Source organism: Crinia signifera, chromosome 2 (assembly GCF_055691185.1).
Source record: "Crinia signifera chromosome 2, ASM5569118v1, whole genome shotgun sequence".
Lineage (NCBI taxonomy): Eukaryota > Metazoa > Chordata > Amphibia > Anura > Myobatrachidae > Crinia > Crinia signifera.
The window spans coordinates 278,468,988-278,486,510 of record NC_139218.1 but is presented as its reverse complement, the minus strand read 5'-3'; the positions used below and the strand labels follow the sequence as shown (position 1 = coordinate 278,486,510).

The 17,523-nt window shown below is 44.2% G+C and overlaps 1 protein-coding gene across 1 annotated transcript in view; it reads right to left on the bottom strand.

The window, feature by feature from the left end:
• The window catches only part of COL4A2 (collagen type IV alpha 2 chain), a 189,559-nt gene that overhangs the window by 8,722 nt on the left and 163,314 nt on the right, over window positions 1-17,523 (bottom strand). Inside the window, exons 43-46 of the mRNA XM_083168671.1 lie at window positions 4,757-4,918; window positions 4,565-4,663; window positions 2,334-2,480; window positions 1,231-1,347 (exon numbers count right to left, since the gene is read on the bottom strand). Of these exons, the coding sequence (XP_083024797.1) occupies window positions 1,231-1,347; window positions 2,334-2,480; window positions 4,565-4,663; window positions 4,757-4,918 (525 nt within the window). The remainder of the gene's footprint in view (window positions 1-1,230; window positions 1,348-2,333; window positions 2,481-4,564; window positions 4,664-4,756; window positions 4,919-17,523) is intronic.

Sequence of the window (17,523 nt, the reverse complement as noted above, 5' to 3'; positions counted from 1 at the left end):
TGGGTGCATTGGCCAGGAAAAAGATTTCTCAGTGCAACTGGTCGGCGAGCGCAGTGACAGGCTGGAGGACTGGAGAGACGGATATGGGGAACAAAGTAGAAACGGTACATTAGGTACAGTTTTTATTTGCCGGTACAGACAGTTAAATAAAGGGCAAATTATTTTTTTGTGTGTTTGTGTGTGTTGTACTGTTTGTGTGTGTGTGTGTGTTGTAGTGTATGTGGTTGTGTGTGTTGTATTGTATGTATCTGTCCAATGCGTAAGTGTGTGAGGTGTGCTACGTATATACAGTATGTGTGTGTTGTGTCTTTGTGTATCTGTGCAATGTTTAAGTGTGTGTTTTGTGTGTGTCGTACTGTTTTTTGGGTGTGTGTGGTGAATGTGGGTGTGTGTTGTGCTGTAAGTGTTGTGTTGTGTGTATCTGCCGAATGTGTAAGTTTGTGATGTGTGCTACATTTATATGTGTGTGTAGTGTGCTTTGCGTATCCTGGCAATGTTTAAGTGTGTGTGTTCTGTGTGTTTGTTGTACTGTTTTTGGGTGTGTGTTGTAGTGTGTATGGATTTGTATTGTACTGCATGTGGTGTGTTGTGTGTGTATTTGTCCAATGTGTAAGTGTGTGAGGTGCTCTACGTATAAATGTGTGTGTTGTGTGCTATGTGTGCGTATGTGGTGTACTGTGTGCGTGTACAATGTGTATGTGTGTGTGTGTTGTGTGGTCTATGTATATCCTCAATTATTTCCTAATTGTTTAAAGCCTTCACCATAATGTTAGAATGTGTCATTCATACTCAATGACAGCAATGAAAGCAGGTGTGGAGTTGTTCCTTCGCAAACGGTTTCCCAGATCATCAATCTTTTCCCCAGAACATCAATGAAGGAAAATTACAACTTGGTGTTTTTAAAATTTCTAAGTGAAATTTCCCAAAAACGGCTTCGAGGTGCACACCACCGGGTCCAGAGGTATCTTGTTGCTGAATTTGGTGTCTTTGAGTGCCACGGTGTGTCCGCAATGCGACGGACACGCACACACACACACACGCACACAGACTCTTCAACTTATTATATAGATGATACTGAATGTTGTTTCATACCATACACAATAGATAGCATTCATCACACCGGGACCTAAACCACATGATCTAGTCATATAGCTCTGCTACAGCTTCAGCATCACTCAGATAACTTGTACATACTGTAGTAACTATATTCATTCGCACACTCTCATTTACCTTTATATCCAAGTGGGCCTCTCTGTCCAGTAGGTCCCTGGTCTCCGCGAGTGCCAGGTCTAGCAGATATTCCAGGTACACCCGGTACGCCTTGTTTACCATATGGACCATGTATACCTGCAATGTCATTCAATGTAATGATAAGTTTTAGGATTTTATTAATCATCAACCTAATACTTCTCCCATCTCATGCTCCTCATGTTCAAGGATTTCTCATCACTGTCATCAAAACAATCATCAATTTCCCATGCTTCAGACCATTTTGCTTCACCTCACATCCAATCACTGACAACATGCTGCCCATTTTCCTTATGCAATATATATATATAGCATATCCCGCTATTTCATGCACTCTGCCACCGAGATCATAGACCATGCACTGACTATATCTCAGCTTGACTTGTGTCACACACGAACTGCTCTTTCCTTCACAGACTGAGCCCAATAAAATCAAGTTGGGCACTGCATGGCTCTCTATCTCTAAAAGGTAAAACTCAAAGCAGTATTCTTAATCTACAATTACAGCCACAATTCACCCTCTTCCACTGTGCTTATTCCAAAATTTGTTGCTCACTAGTCATAGCTTGAATTTTCTCCCTTAAGCTCAGAAAGAAAGGGCTTTCTGAGCAATATTGTGAAGTCGTTAACGCTGCATGCTCCTGCGCAGTGCTCACACGTTACTGCTGCCCCATAACTGCACAGCCTAGCTGCGAAGGTAGACCCAGACTGGCCATGTTTAGGTGTGACATCATGCCGCCACTGCAGCCCTCCCCCTAAGCAGCCCAGAAATGCTCAGAGCCACCCCCAAAATTGTCCGTTGCCGTTCCTGTTGCGTCATCGCTGCCACCGCCGGAACTTAATCTCCGATAGCATGCGCAGATCTGTGAATATTGCAGAATAGCAATTTTTATAGATCTGCAGATGGGTCTGCAACTGAAGAGGTTTACACCAGAAAATGATGACCGGTGTATCGTTTGCACAGAAAATATATAATCATTTGTAAATAATTATTTTGCTTATGAAGGTCATATTTTTTTTAAAAGATAAACTTAAATTGCTTCTTATATTTTCAGAATTTAACATTGCTGCTGAAATATTCTTACCTTCATCACCAGCAGGTCCCCGAGGTCCCATGTTACCTGGTAAGCCTATAGGGCCAACCAGCCCTATTTCGCCAATAACCCCTCGTTCTGCCACCTTGTGCACTGGTTCAGCAGCTAAGCCAGGAATTCCAGGTTCTCCCTGCAGCCCTACAAAAATCAACAAACACATCATATTATGCAAAATCCTGCTTCCCTTACCATTTACTGGCAAGGTGTCTCTTAATTATTACAATTTATACCATAGTGTTTCGCATGGACATTGCCATGATTGATGGCATGTTTAGAGCAGCAGGATAAATGATGAACGGACCCATAACTCCTAGTCAATTTGACTTCTTAATATGAATTAAAATTTACTCTTTACTAATTAACAAATAATTTGTGTTTAAATAAAGGTGAATTAATATAACATTAGGGAATAGATAAATTGCATTATTCGTTAATATTTTCAGCAGCATCTCTTAGCTATTTACAATTGAACCTTGATTTAGTTAAAAACATTTAATAAATGTATTTAATCTAATATAAATGAAATTCTTTGAAATCATGTGATTATTTAGTCACTGCTAGGAAGACAGGCTGCAGTGTGACTACAACGACATATCTGCTACAGAACTACATTGTGGCTACAATGTCATTTCTGCTATAGAACTGCAGTGTGGCTACAATGTCATCTCTGCTATATAACTGCAGTGTGGCTACAATAACATATCTGCTATAGAAATATATGTGGCTACAATGTCATTTCTGCTATAGAACTGCAGTGTGGCTACAATGTGATATCTGCTATATAACTGCAGTGTGGCTACAATAACATATCTGCTATAGAAATATATGTGGCTACAATGTGATATCTGCTATATAACTGCAGTGCGGCTACAATGTGATATCTGCTATATACCTGCAGTGTGGCTACAATGTGATATCTGCTATAGAAATATACGTGGCTACAATGACATATCTGCAACAGAACTACAGCGTGGCTACATTGACATCTGCTATAGAACTAGAGCATGGCTACAATGGCAAATCTGCTACAGAACTATACGTGGCTTCAATGACATATCTGCTATAGTACTACAATATGGCTACAATGACATATCTACTATAGAACTACAGCATGGCTACAATGACATATATGCTATAACTATACGTTGCTACAATGACAAATCTACTGTAGAACTATACGTGGCTACAATGTCATATCTGCTATATAACTGCAGTGTGGCTTCAATGACATATCTGCTATATAAATACAGCATGGCTACAATGACATATCTTCTATATAACTGCAGTGTGGCTACAATGACATATCTGCTATATAAATACAGCATGGCTACAATGACATATATGCTATAACTATACGTTGCTACAATGACAAATCTACTATAGGTTTAAGGTATGTCTACAATGACATATCTGCTACAGAACTACATTGTGGCTACAATGTCATATCTGCTATATAACTGCAGTGTGGCTACAATGTCATCTCTGCTATAGAACTATACGTGGCTACAATGTCATATCTGCTATATAACTGCAGTGTGGCTACAATGACATATCTGCTATATAAATACAGCATGGCTACAATGACATATCTTCTATATAACTGCAGTGTGGCTACAATGACAAATCTACTATAGAACTACAGTATGTCTACAATGACATATTTGCTACAGAACTACACGTGGCTACAATGACATCTGCTATTGAACTACAGCATGGCTACAATGTCATATCAGATATATAACTGCAGTGTGGCTACAATGACATATCTTCTATAGAACTACAGCATGGCTACAATGACATATATGCTATAACTATACGTTGCTACAATGACAAATCTACTATAGGATTAAGGTATGTCTACAATGACATATCTGCTACAGAACTACATTGTGGCTACAATGTCATATCTGCTATATAACTGCAGTGTGGCTACAATGTCATCTCTGCTATAGAACTATACGTGGCTACAATAACATATCTGCAACAGAACTACAGCGTGGCTACAATGACATCTGCTATAGAACTACAGCATGGCTACAATGACATATCTGCTATAGAACTACAGCGTGGCTACAATGACATCTGCTATAGAACTACAGCATGGCTACAATGACATATCTGCTATAGAACTACAGCGTGGCTACAATGACATCTGCTATAGAACTACAGCATGGCTGCAATGACATCTGCTCTAGAACTACAATATGGAGTGTGATACTGACCTGAGGGCCCTCTATCACCCTTTGGTCCTTTAGGACCTCTGTCTCCTGGAAATCCAGGATTTCCAAAAAACCCGTCCCTTCCCTGTTCACCTTTTTGACCTTTAAATATAAAACAAAGAAATCCAAGGGTTACCTTAACAAGTATAAAGAAGAAGATCATCAATACAAAAATGGGCAAACCGTGTACTTTACCTTTTACGCCTGGATTCCCAGAGATACCAGTGATACCTTGCTGACCTCTGTCACCATGAATTCCTTTAACACCATCATTTCCTGGTTCCCCGAGTGATCCTAATAATCCTTTAACACCAGGTTGTCCAGGCATACCTGGTCTTCCTTGAGGACCTGTGTAGCCTATAAGCAAATACAGAGACAATAACAAGATTATCACAGTTCTATGGGGATTATGAGTTCAATGCTATCAACATGTATTTGCACTGTTAGTTATAAGACCGCAAAGTCTCATACATCTTTGATGTTGACCAGGTACCCCTGCAGGGAGGCTTGTACTTCATTGTCTTGTCTTCGGTGAGGCCACGGTCCCTAGTACTAAAGGCTTGATTGATAAAAAATAGTTATCACTATGAGAAGTCAACAAGTCAGGGTTTGGTATACTTAAAGGTCTTGTGTAGGTCCCCTGTCATAGATGCTTCTTCCTGCATATAAGACATCTCCACAGGACCTGATTAGAGGTTCCAGGTGCACTAGGCTAATACACATGTAGCTCCCCTTGTAAAGCTGCTAAATATACATGTACTCAGGGACTCGTCATTCATACTGCCCATGTGCATACATCAAAGGTTATACAACTGGCACGTAGTATCTAATGCATGTGGCGTGGGAAGGAGACGTTGTCTTTAGGCTGCAGAGCTGGTGCTGTAGCACACTGTACATAAAGTAATGGTTCTATCAGTAAGTTACATTGGCACAGCCATCTTGTAGTCACCTTAAGAACTTTACCCCTCACACATAGGGGCAGGTGATAGCTAACAAGTATGGCAGATACTACAGTCCTGGCACCATTGTTTGCAGCCTCATCAGCTTATTGGTTAATTAGGCACTGCATCTCCATGATAGAGGCAGCCAATTTTGATGGCTGAAGTTGCATTGGGAGAGGAATCAGTAGTAATAATGCTTCAAGACCTAAAGCTACCCCTACATACTGTATATATCAGCTCCAGTGTGGTTCACAGTGGAATCCAAGTGTGACCGCAGCTCTTCCAAAGGAGCTTTGTGGCGTACCTGCTGCTTCTGTAGGCTTAATCGGTTTGTTCCAGGAGCCCTGCTAACACCTGGAATAGGAGATAGGATGGCTCCTGCCTCGTAATGCTCAGCGTGTGATGCAGTAAGCTGCTGGACTGTGCGATGGGATGCTGATTCATGCTGCAAGACTCTGATTCTTTGGAGTCTAGCCTAAACACACCGGCCAACATCAAACCTTTTTTAAGGGGAGGGGGCACAAAATTCCAACTTGTCTCCAGTCAACTGGGAATGAACCATTTATGATAGTTTGCATATTTAATGGAATCTGGGTGAGATCTTACCACCCAGGATTGCATTGCAATATACAATCCAATAGGCGGCATGTAGGAATATGCACATGCAGGAACAAGGTCTCTGAAAGGATTTTGGCAGTGGCATTGTGACCATGCGGAAGCCAACTGTCGGGAAATAAGCTGCTACCTGCTGCCATTGAGTGTTCAGCCAGACCATGCTGCACAGTGGCCACTTCTGGGGAGGATTCTGGGGAAACCCTCTGTCTGGCCAGCTATACAGAGAGTAGCTCATAGGCTACAATGGGCTACTGCTATTGGCAGATGGTGGTAGCTGTGTGGGTCAATGTACAGAATGCTTTGCATTCCAGATATTGGAAAATTGGGCAGCATCGAATCCTCCATAGAAACCTATGGGAGATGCAGCTGCGTGCAGCAACAAAGGGATCTCAGCAGGTATCAGAAATACCTACTGCGGTCCCTCCTTCATATATGCAGAGGGTACTTAATATTTGCAACTAACTCCCAAAAATGTGTGTTTTGGGAATATAGCAAAAAATATACTTTGATCAATGTGCACCATGAATCCCATCAAACTGATTGCTAAAACTGCAAGTAGTCAGTCAGCATGTAATTTCCTTGTTTAGGATCAGTAGGTGTAGGAAAGTGCAGTCTAGTTGAACAAAATGAATTGGCAGTGTCAGATGGGTGTTCAAAAATACAGCAATATATTTGAATTCTGCAAAGGGTAATGCTTACCTGTCCAGCGATGATCTCTATGATCCCAGCTAACAGTGCAGAGAGTGAAATATCAGGGCATGGAAAGGCTTCACACTGTGCATGCACCAGCAGTGCCTTGGGCACCAGTGTCTCCCATGTCACAGGGTGAAAACTGGACATGCAAAATTATTAAAATGAGAAACAAAATGGAAACAATACGCTCCCACAGTGTATAAAGATGCAATTATAATGGGGCCTACACACAGGGAGATGCTAAAGTGTTCTGAGCCATACTAGATTGCTCATCACACAGTATTGTGTGCTGAGCGATCGGTCAGGGCCAGTGGTCTCCGGTCAGAACACTGGCCCTTACACCAGCGATTATATATTTATCCAGCATGCTGGATATTAATGGCTGGGTGATAGCGACGCCCGGGCCATGCATTGCTTTCGCTATGGCCCCTATACACGGAGCGATGTAGGGGCATTTTGCCCTCAAATTGCCCCATAGCACCAATGAAGGACACTGCTAGAGAAATGTTAGACTTCTCTATGGTATACCGTTCCTTGTATACAACAATGCAGGAAAAAGTCCTGTTTTCTGTAGTGCTTTCTGAAACACTGCTGCGCAGGCTTACCTACCCTCCCAGAATGGGCGGGAGGCTCCCGAAAATCAGGTCCGTGTCCCAGCCCCCGGGAAGGTGGGCAAATCTCTCTGCTTGATGGCCAGCCCCGCACCCCCCTTCCTTGCTGATTAAATTACTGCAAATCACAGGTCCGCGGAGACGGGATGAGGTTAAAATGACACCCTCTCTGCGGCCCGTGAATCACAGAGTTTTGTTGCATGGGGGTGGGGCCAAGTGATGTTAGCCTTCTCCCCAACCCCCTGAAGTGGTGCCTCTCTGGGCTTCTCCTGGAGAGGTGAAAATAAAAGTAGGCAAGTATGCTGCTGTGTGAACAGACCCTTAAGTTTCTTAAGTAGTTTTTTTAAAAGTAGGAATTCTCTTAGTTTTGCTTCCTTTATTTAGTTGTACCATTTTTATATATTAATTGCTGCTGGTTATTGTTATGGGTTATGTTATGGTATATTAGATCTACAATCTCTAGGTCTACAGTCATAAGGTTAACCACTTATGGTCGACAGTCATACGGTCGACAGGATCAAAAGGTTGACAGTCAAAAGGTTGTTGTGGTCAAAAGGTTTACATTCAAAAGGTTGACATGAGATTTTCATGTATTTTTTAGTGTATATGTCGACATAGGTCGGTATGGACACCGTCTAAGTGTACCACATCTCCCACTCATGGCTTGCTACACTCTTCATGCTTCGGGCACATTATTATATTCTCCCACCACACCATAGTGGATGGTAGAGTATGAAATACTGCCTGTTGACACATGTCAGCTCAATTTAAAAAACAATCAAAATGCATTCCAACCTTTTTTTATGTCGACCTTTTGACCCTATCAACCTTTCGACTGTTGACCAAAAGTGGTCAACCTTATGACTGTCGACGTAGACACTGTGGGTGATATTTAATAGGATGAGAGATTCAGAAAGTGAGAGATTTGGGAAGAAATTTCCATTTTTTTAAAGAGACAATCAGTGTGTCCTCGCCAAACTGGTTTTACAGTGTAAATGATTGCCGCTTTAAAAAAAAAACCCTGGAGATTTCTTACCAAATCTTTCACTTTCTGCATCTATTATCCTATTACATTTACCCCTGTAAATCTAATGACTTCATACCTTGTAAAATACCAAGAATGAACACAGTGAATAGAAGGCTCCCTCCAGTGGTCAGTTACCATAATTGCTGCACTTTTTCTTTAGTATGTGAAACAGGTTTGAGAGGTCTATTAATCATTGGGAGAAAGTCATAAATCCATCAGAAAAAAAAAACCTTGTGTAGTTTCACGGTGGCAGGCTATGCTAGGTTTTCAGCGTAGGCCAAACTATGTTGTCAGCGTAGCCCAACGGCTGCCTAGCGTAGTCAGTGTAGTGACTCTGCGGCAGCTTTGCGTAGTCAGCGTAGTGTCCTCATCAGGCAGCTAGTCACCGTACTGTCCCCGGGAGCTGCAGGGTACGCGGATTACTTGATGTGCATTCTGCGTCCGCTCGCCACGCTTTGGGCTTGGTGGCTCACTGCGCTCGCCACACTTTGTAGAATCAACTCCACGCCGACGTGGATAGTGGGGGTATGAAAAGGTTGGGAGAGTGCATAACTCGTCGCCTCGCGGAGCTCGCCACGCTTCGGGATGGCGTGGATAGTGAGGGTTTCAGGAACACATTCACACCTGTCATGTTAGGTAGGTTAAAATGGTCAATGGTTCCCACACAATGTAATACGTGCTGACTGACTACGCTAACTGCATAAAGCTGACTGACTACGCTAACTATGCAAGCTACGGCTGGCCGCAAACGGGCGGGAACATGACGCTGATACTGACAGGGACGCCTGACTGACTACGCTAACTACATAAGCTCTGGCTAGTCGCGAACGGGTGGGAACACTACGCTGATACTCACAGGGACGTTGACTACGCTGCCTACACTGGCCGCGGGAACACTACGCTGATGCTGACAGGGACGCTAAGCTCACTAAGTAACTGCCGCCGTGAAAGTACCAATGTTTTCTAGATAAAATAGGGGCTTGAAAACAGCTACCTCTGGCTATAGACCCTTTAGTAAGATAAAGCTAGTAGCATACCTCCCAACTTTGGTAGCTCAGCAGGCGGGACGCTGCTGCTGCGCGCCGAAGGCGTGCCGAAATTATCGGGGGCGTGGCCTAATTTGGGGGCGTGGCATATACTTGCAGCTCTCCCGCAAGGCCACGCCCCCATTTTGCCGCTATGGGGGCATGACCCAAAGGCTCTGTGAGCCTCTAGCCATGCCCCCAGCCCCCTGGCTGCGGGAATAGACGCTGTGCGCATGCGCACAGCGTTTATTCCCCGCTGCTTAGCAGCTGACAGGGGGGACTCCCAACAGCCCCCCCACACCGCGGGACACTGCCACCCGCGGGTGGGACAGCGGGACAGGCCCTGATAATCGGGACTGTCCCGCTAAAATCGGGACTGTTGGGAGGTATGTAGTAGAGAAATCACTATAGAAGAGAGGAACAATCTAAGGTTGGAAAAGCCAGGAAGTGGGTGCAGAATGAATAAATTAGGGATGATATTAAGGATAATTACAGTAGAGTATAAAAATTTAATTATACTGGTTATTGGATAATGTAAGCATTTTATGTTAATATAATCAGTAAACAAAGTTACAAATCATTGGGAGAGATTTAGTGGGTATACCATTTTTGAGAAAATGCAATTTTTTTTCTCAAATTGCCCTATATCGCCGTTTTTTAATATCGCATTTTTGCCGCGAATGCGCATATTTAATAAGGTGAGTATTCCGGCATGAAAAGTGCGGTAAAGTGCGATATAGGGCGATTTTGGACATGAAAAAGTGAGATTTTTTAGTCATGAAAAGGTGCGATTTTGGTAAAATGTGCGATTTTGTGATAACCAGCCCCGGGCTCATTGAGCCGGACCTGGTTCCAAAAATACGGGGGACAAAAAGCATAGGGGTCCCCCGTATTTCTGAAACCAGCCCCGGACTCTTGGACCGGTCCTGGTTCCAAAAATACGGGGGACAAAAAAACTGTGGGTCCCCCGTATTTTGAAACCAGCACCGCGGGCTCCAACAGCCCGCAGTGTCATGCCACAGCCGGGGACACTTTTTACATAAGGTCCCCCGGCCGTACCATGAGCACCGTGGCTGGTCAGCCTTGGATGGGGTACCTGGAGGAGTGGGGACCCCCCCCAATAAAGGGGTCCCCGTCCAGGACTGACCAGCCACGGTGCTCATGGTACGGCCGGGGGACCTTATGTAAAAAGTGTCCCCCGGCTGTGGCATGACACCGCGGGCTGTTGGCGCCCGGTCTGCTGGTACTTGTAGTTCTCCTGTATAAAGCAATGTTACGATTGAAAGATTTAACCCTATCAGGCCGGCATCCACTGCCCAGGGACGCCGGTGACAGCCCTGGGCTTCAGCCCTGGACAGGTGAAGCCTGGGGGGGGACCCCTTTATTGGGGGGGTCCCCACTCCTCCAGGGACCCCGTCCAAGGCTGACCAGCCACGGTGCTCATGGAACGGCCGGGCGACCTTATGTAAAAAGTGTCCCCCGGCTGTGGCATGACACCGCGGGCTGTTGGCGCCCGGTGCTGGTTTCAAAATACAGGGGACCCCCAGTTTTTTTGTCCCCCGTATTTTTGGAACCAGGACCGGTCCAAGAGTCCGGGGCTGGTTTCAGAAATACGGGGGACCCCTATGCTTTTTGTCCCTCGTATTTTTGGAACCAGGTCCCACTCAATGAGCCCGGGGCTGGTTATGTACAGGAGGGGGGACCTCACGCCATTTTTTTTTTTTTTACTTTTACACATATTTTACCAAAGAACCATACACAGATCACAATGATCTGTGCATGGTTCTGTCAAATTCGCCAGTCAGGATCAGGTCTATTTTTTTTGTGATGTTTAGACCATTTTTTTTTGGCGATTTCCAAATTCGCATCTCATTAAATATGTGAATTGTATATTTTTCAATGGGAAAACATCCGGATGCGAGTTCCGGAGATAAAAAAAATCACACTTTCAGAAAGTGCGATTTCAAGGCAAATACCGCATTTTTTGCATCTCATTAAGTATGCGAATTCGGGAAAAAGTGCAGTTTTTGCGATAAAAATCGCCAAAAACCCAACATCGATCTCTAATAAATGTCACCCATTGTGTCAGCATCTGTGTGTAATGGGCCCTACACACATGCCGAGGGGTGTAGGGCGACCTAGCTATGCTAGGTCGGGCTGTTCTGCTCCTCTGTCGCTCAGCACACAGAGCTGACAGCCCACACACAGAGCGAGCTGTCAGCTCTGTGTGCTGAGCGAGCGGACAGCACCAGTGTTCTCCGGTGAGAGAACCCTGTCGATGCCGATATTGATGGACACTGTTCATCAATCTCGGCCAGCGGCAGCGATGCGTGGGGACACGCATTGCTGTCGCTATAGCCCCTACACACACACCGATGTAGGGGCATTTTCTAAGCGACTTTTCCAAACTAAGCAAAGTGCTTAGAAAATGCCTTAAAATCGGCATGTGTGTAGGCCGTATTAGCATCAGTATCTGCCTGCGTGTCAGCACCAGCGTGTCAGTGTCTGTTTGTCTGTGTGTTAGAATCTGTGTATAAGTGTCCCAGCCAGTGCAAGGCTGAGCGTCGTTCTCCCGATGTCGGATTTTCATGGTAATTGCATCCCATATAAGGGGCAGTGGCTTGGCACCATTATATGGGATGCATGCACACTGTGATTCTGCATACTGTTTCCCATTGTGTCTCTGCAGGCTGTTTCCCACTGTGCATACAAGTACTCTGACTGCTGGCCGTACATCACTGTGCATATAAATACTGTGACTCTGCTGGTCATCCCTCACCATAAGTACAATTACTGTGACTCTACTGGTCGTACCCCACTGCGCATAAAAGTACTGTGAATCTGCTGGTCGTACAACACTGTGCATAAAATTACTGTGACTCTGTTAGCTTACCCCACTGAGCATACAAATACTGTGACTATGCAGAACACACCCTACTGTGTATACAAGTACTTTTCAATAACCAACACCTTTCATTTCTCCCATTGCTGTTGCTGTGTTTCATAGATATGTATTAAACTGCCATGTGTTGTACTGCTGCTCTGTTGCTTAGTAACCAGCCAGCTCGCTGATGACTTTGGAGTGGCTGAAAACAATAGTGTGACCTGTAAGGTGGTCAAAATTGTCTGTAAATGACTGGAAATTAATATTATTGCGGTTAATAATAATAATAATAATCTAAGAACAAAAAAAGGGACAAATTATGTAATTTTACTGTTTTTTTTTGTAAATTTTTTAACCAAATTTAAATATAAAGACGGTGATTTGGCAAATCCAAAGCCGGCTTAAGAATCAGAGCCAAATCCAGCAAAAATGGTCTTGCATACATCTCTAATGACGCTTAAGTAGAATTATGCATAGCACAAAGTTGCATCAACACACCCTCTCAGAACTTTACCTTCATTAGAACCATCATTAGAACCCAGTTACACTCATTCTGTCATAAGAGCAATTGCGATTAATATGCATGACTATGGCCCTTATTCTGAACTGGGCGGTACGGCCCGCGTGCGGCCGTACCGCCGATGTTTTCACTCTGCACATGCGCAGAGGTCACTCTGCGCATGTGCAGGCGAAATCGCCGCACACAAAAATTATACGCCGCAAAGGGGGCGTATAGGGGCGTGAGGGGCTTGATAGCCTCATTTACCTATGTATACGCCCAGCGTTTCATGGGCGTTCCCATGCAAACGCGGGGCGTATGCATGGTAATGAGGCTATGACGCCAGTGATGGGGGCGGAAGGCTGACATCGCCGGATGTCAGCTCTCAGCCCCCAAACAAGCTTTCACACGGACAAGTGTCCGTGTGGTCTCAGCTTGCGTGAGCTGGTGGAGCGTGTGGCCCTGCCTTCGATGGTCGCCGACCATCGAATGCAGGGGGCAGCTCCCACCATGGTGGAGGCGTACGCCCCACCATTTTCATGCGGATCGCCAGCCGTCCGTGTACGGACGGCCGTGGCGATCCGTATTGTGGGCGGGGATTGGTTGGTGCGGCCGGAGCACCGTATGCGGCTCCGGCCGCACCGATCTGAATAAGGGCCTATGTCCTGTACTGGTAACTGCCTGGTTCTGGAGAATACCAGATACACTCCGCAAACAGACATACTTTCAACTCAGTATCAGCCCTCCATTTATAATTGAAGAGGCAAAGGGGTTATGTTACCTTTGGAAAAAACTGAGATATTTTAGCGTCAAAGGTCAATTATTAGAGCCTAAGAATTTATCCACAAATGATATAAGTAAGTAGATGACCAACATTTATAATAACACTGTTGCTATAACCCATTAAAAAAAATAAATATATATATATATATATATATATATATATAATTTTCAGAAGTTTGTTACATAACACCTTCACCTACTCGCCTCTCCAATTGACAAACTCATAAAAATATTATACAAGATAAAAAAAATCTAATAAAGTAAATATTGAAATTTTATTTTGATAAAATGAAATAAATTGCTAAAACTGTTATTTTTTTTTTTTATCATGTACGTTTGGTTGCATTTAGTAGATATGTATGACACATTTGTTTTTGAATGCTGTTACTAATTTATGCATCACTTAACGCATGGCTGTCATGCTACGATCAAGGGCGTAACTACCGTAGGTGCAAGGGGTGCAGCTGCTATGGGGCCCAGAGCTGAAGTGCGAGCTGCAGGAGGGCATGGCTAATACAGTAACTTAATCTAAACTGCTGGAGGAAAATCCTCCAGTTATGTTCCAAATAAAATAAATACATATTACAGGAATATGCAACAGGTTTATATAAAAATTAGTCAATATCAGAGTAAACATTTACTTAGATCTAAACTATTTTTACTTTTAACCCCTTCCCGACATTTGACGTACATTTACGTCATGGTCGGGAAGCACTTCCCGACACATGGCGTAAATGTACGTCATGGATTTAAACTGTCACCGCGTCTATAGACGCGGTGACAGTTTCAACATGTCTGCTGTCCCTGACAGCAGACATGTCCGTGCATGCCCAGGGGGGCTGCGATGCCGCCCCCCGTCGGCGATCGCTGTGATTGGCTGTTCAGTGTGAACAGCCATTCACAGCGTTTTCCTGTGTCACCGGCGAATAACGTTCGCCGGTGACACGGGATCAGAGGTGATTGGTGCTGTAAAGTACAGCACCAATCACCGCGGGGTGTAAGGGTGACACTGGTGTCACCCCACCTCACCCCGCCCGCCCCCAAAGGCCGTGATTGGTCCGTCGGACCGACGGACCAATCACAGCCAAGGAGGGGGATTTAAACTAACGGTGACTGCACTGCAGACGCCATTCCGGTCTGGAATAGCGTGCAGTGCGGTCACCGTGCCCACCTGCCGCCATATACTGACCAGAACCTTGCTCCATACTTACCTGATCGCTGCTTCATCACTGCTTGATCACTGCTTGATCTGTGCTTGTAGTGTGCTGGATGCTTCCTGGATCCTGTTGCTACTTGTGCCTTCCTGTGCTGTGAAATTGTGCTGCTGCAGTGTAATAGCTAGATAGAGAGATAGATAGAGATAGATAGAGAGAGATAGAGAGAGATAGAGAGAGATAGAGAGAGAGATAGTGTCAGAGAGTGCTATATTTTGTGCTGCTGCAGTGTGATATAGTTATAGATAGAGAGAGAGAGATAGAGAGATAGAGAGAGATAGAGAGAGAGAGATAGATAGAGAGGCCTAGTGACAGAGTGCTATATTTTGTGCTGCTGCAGTGTGATAGTTATAGAGAGATAGAGAGAGATAGAGAGAGAGAGATAGAGAGAGATAGTGACAGATTGTGCTATATATTTTTTATATAACTGACTGCTGCCCCCTCCTTTTGTGCTGATCAGTATAAATTAACTGATCAGCAACTTTTTGGGGGCGCAGGTTTTTTTTTATATATAGATATACCTGTCAGTGCTGCTGCTGCAGTGTCATAGAGTGATAGATAGTGAGAGATAGAGAGATAGAGAGAGATAGTGACAGAGAGTGATAGAGAGTGCTAAATTTTGTGTCTGCTGCCCCCGCCTTTTGTGCTGATCACTATATCTGAGGTGATCAGCAACTTTTTTGGGGGTACAGAGGTTTTTTTTTTTTTATATATACCTGTCAGTTGCACTGTCAGTTGCACCAAAGGTTGTGCACCTGCTGCACCTCACTGGTAATCAGTGTCGCATCACTGATCACCTTTTTTTTTTGTGTGTGTGCTGTGGGGTCTTTTTTTAATTTTTTTTTTACACACACTGTGATTTTGTGGGTGTCCTGTGGCCGCTGTGCGCTGATCAGTGACGTACATCACTGATCATCTTTTTCGGCACAGGGTTGATCTATTTTTTTTTTTTTTTGATCAAATTCCTGTTGCCTTTGAGCGCTGTTCAGTGACAGACGTTACTGACCAACATCTGTGCTCAATTTTTGGCGCAGGACCTTTTTTTTTTTTTTTTTTAACCCCTTCAATTTTTTATTTTTAACCCCTTCATTTTTTTTTTTTTATTGGTATAAAGTATTTTTTTTTTTCTGCACTACATACACACTACACACTACATACCCCCCGGGTTGAAATAAAGTTTGTACCCCCCCCTACACTATACACGTGTTGAAACATTTCACTACCAGTAACACAAAAATAAAAATGGCATCCCAAATGTCCTCCCAAATGTCCTCCCAAATGTCCTCCCAGTCATCCAGGAGAATGTATTCAGTGGAGGAGGCATATGCCATGCTTGCCTCTGACTCAGACACAGCCAGTGATGCAAGCGGGGAATTTGAAGGATTCGTCTTAAGCTCCTCTTCCTCCTCTGGTGATGAGGGACCCCCTCAAAGACGCCCCCGTAGAGCAGCTGAGACCCCCCCCCAACAATTGATCTCGTATGGACCCCACCACCAGACAATTTTGAGCCCCAGGTTCCTGAGTTTTTGGCCATGCCAGGAATCCAATTTGATTCCACAGGTCTCAGAGAAATTGACTTTTTCAAATTATTTTTCTCTGATGATTTTATAAATTTAATGGTGGACCAAACTAATTTATATGCCCAGCAGTTTATTGCTCAAAACCCCACGTCATCATTTGCTAGGTGGACCCCTGTAGATGCAGTAGAGATGATGACGTTTTGGGGTCTGGTGTTTCATATGGGCATAATAAAAAAGCCAGAAATTAGGCAATATTGGAGTACAGATGTTCTGTACAGTACTCCATTTTACCGTATGGCCATGACCCGGACTCGATTTGAGACAATTCTTAAATTTATACATTACACCGATAATGCACAGTGCCCACCCAGAGATGATCCCACCTTTGACCGGCTATTCAAAGTCAGGCCGGTCATTGATCATTTCAGTGCCAAATTTGAAGAGGTGTACATCCCTGAAAAATTTATTTGTATCGACGAGTCCCTTATACATTTTAAAGGAAGGGTTAAATTCCGCCAGTACCTTCCCAGTAAGAGGGCAAGGTATGGCATAAAAATGTATAAACTGTGTGAAAGCACCTCAGGGTACACCCACAGGTTTAGGGTTTATGAAGGGAAGGATTCAAGAATTGAACCGCCAGAATGCCCCCCCTCCCTCGTAGGTGTTAGTGGGAAAATTGTCTGGGATTTAGTGCACCCCTTCCTGGATAAAGGTTATCACCTCTATGTGGATAACTTTTACACTAGCATCCCCCTGTTTAAGGCCCTTGGTTCAAGAGGTACAGCAGCTTGCGGTACTGTGCGCAAGAACCAAAGAGGCCTCCCAAAAACGCACATTGCCCAAGTAATGAGAAGGGGTGAAAGCAGGGGAATATGCAATGAAAATATGTTGTTGGTCAAATATAAGGACAAGAGGGATGTCCTTATACTGACAACAATTCACGGAGACAGTACCACCTCCGTCCCTGTACGAGGTACCAGTACCCACACCTCCAAACCTAATTGTATCCTGGATTACAATAGGTACATGGGCGGAGTGGATCTTTCAGATCAGGTACTGAAGCCGTACAGTGCCCTGCGGAAAACAAAAATCTGGTACAAGAAGGTGGCCGTGTATATCATCCAGATGGCACTGTATAACGCTTACGTGC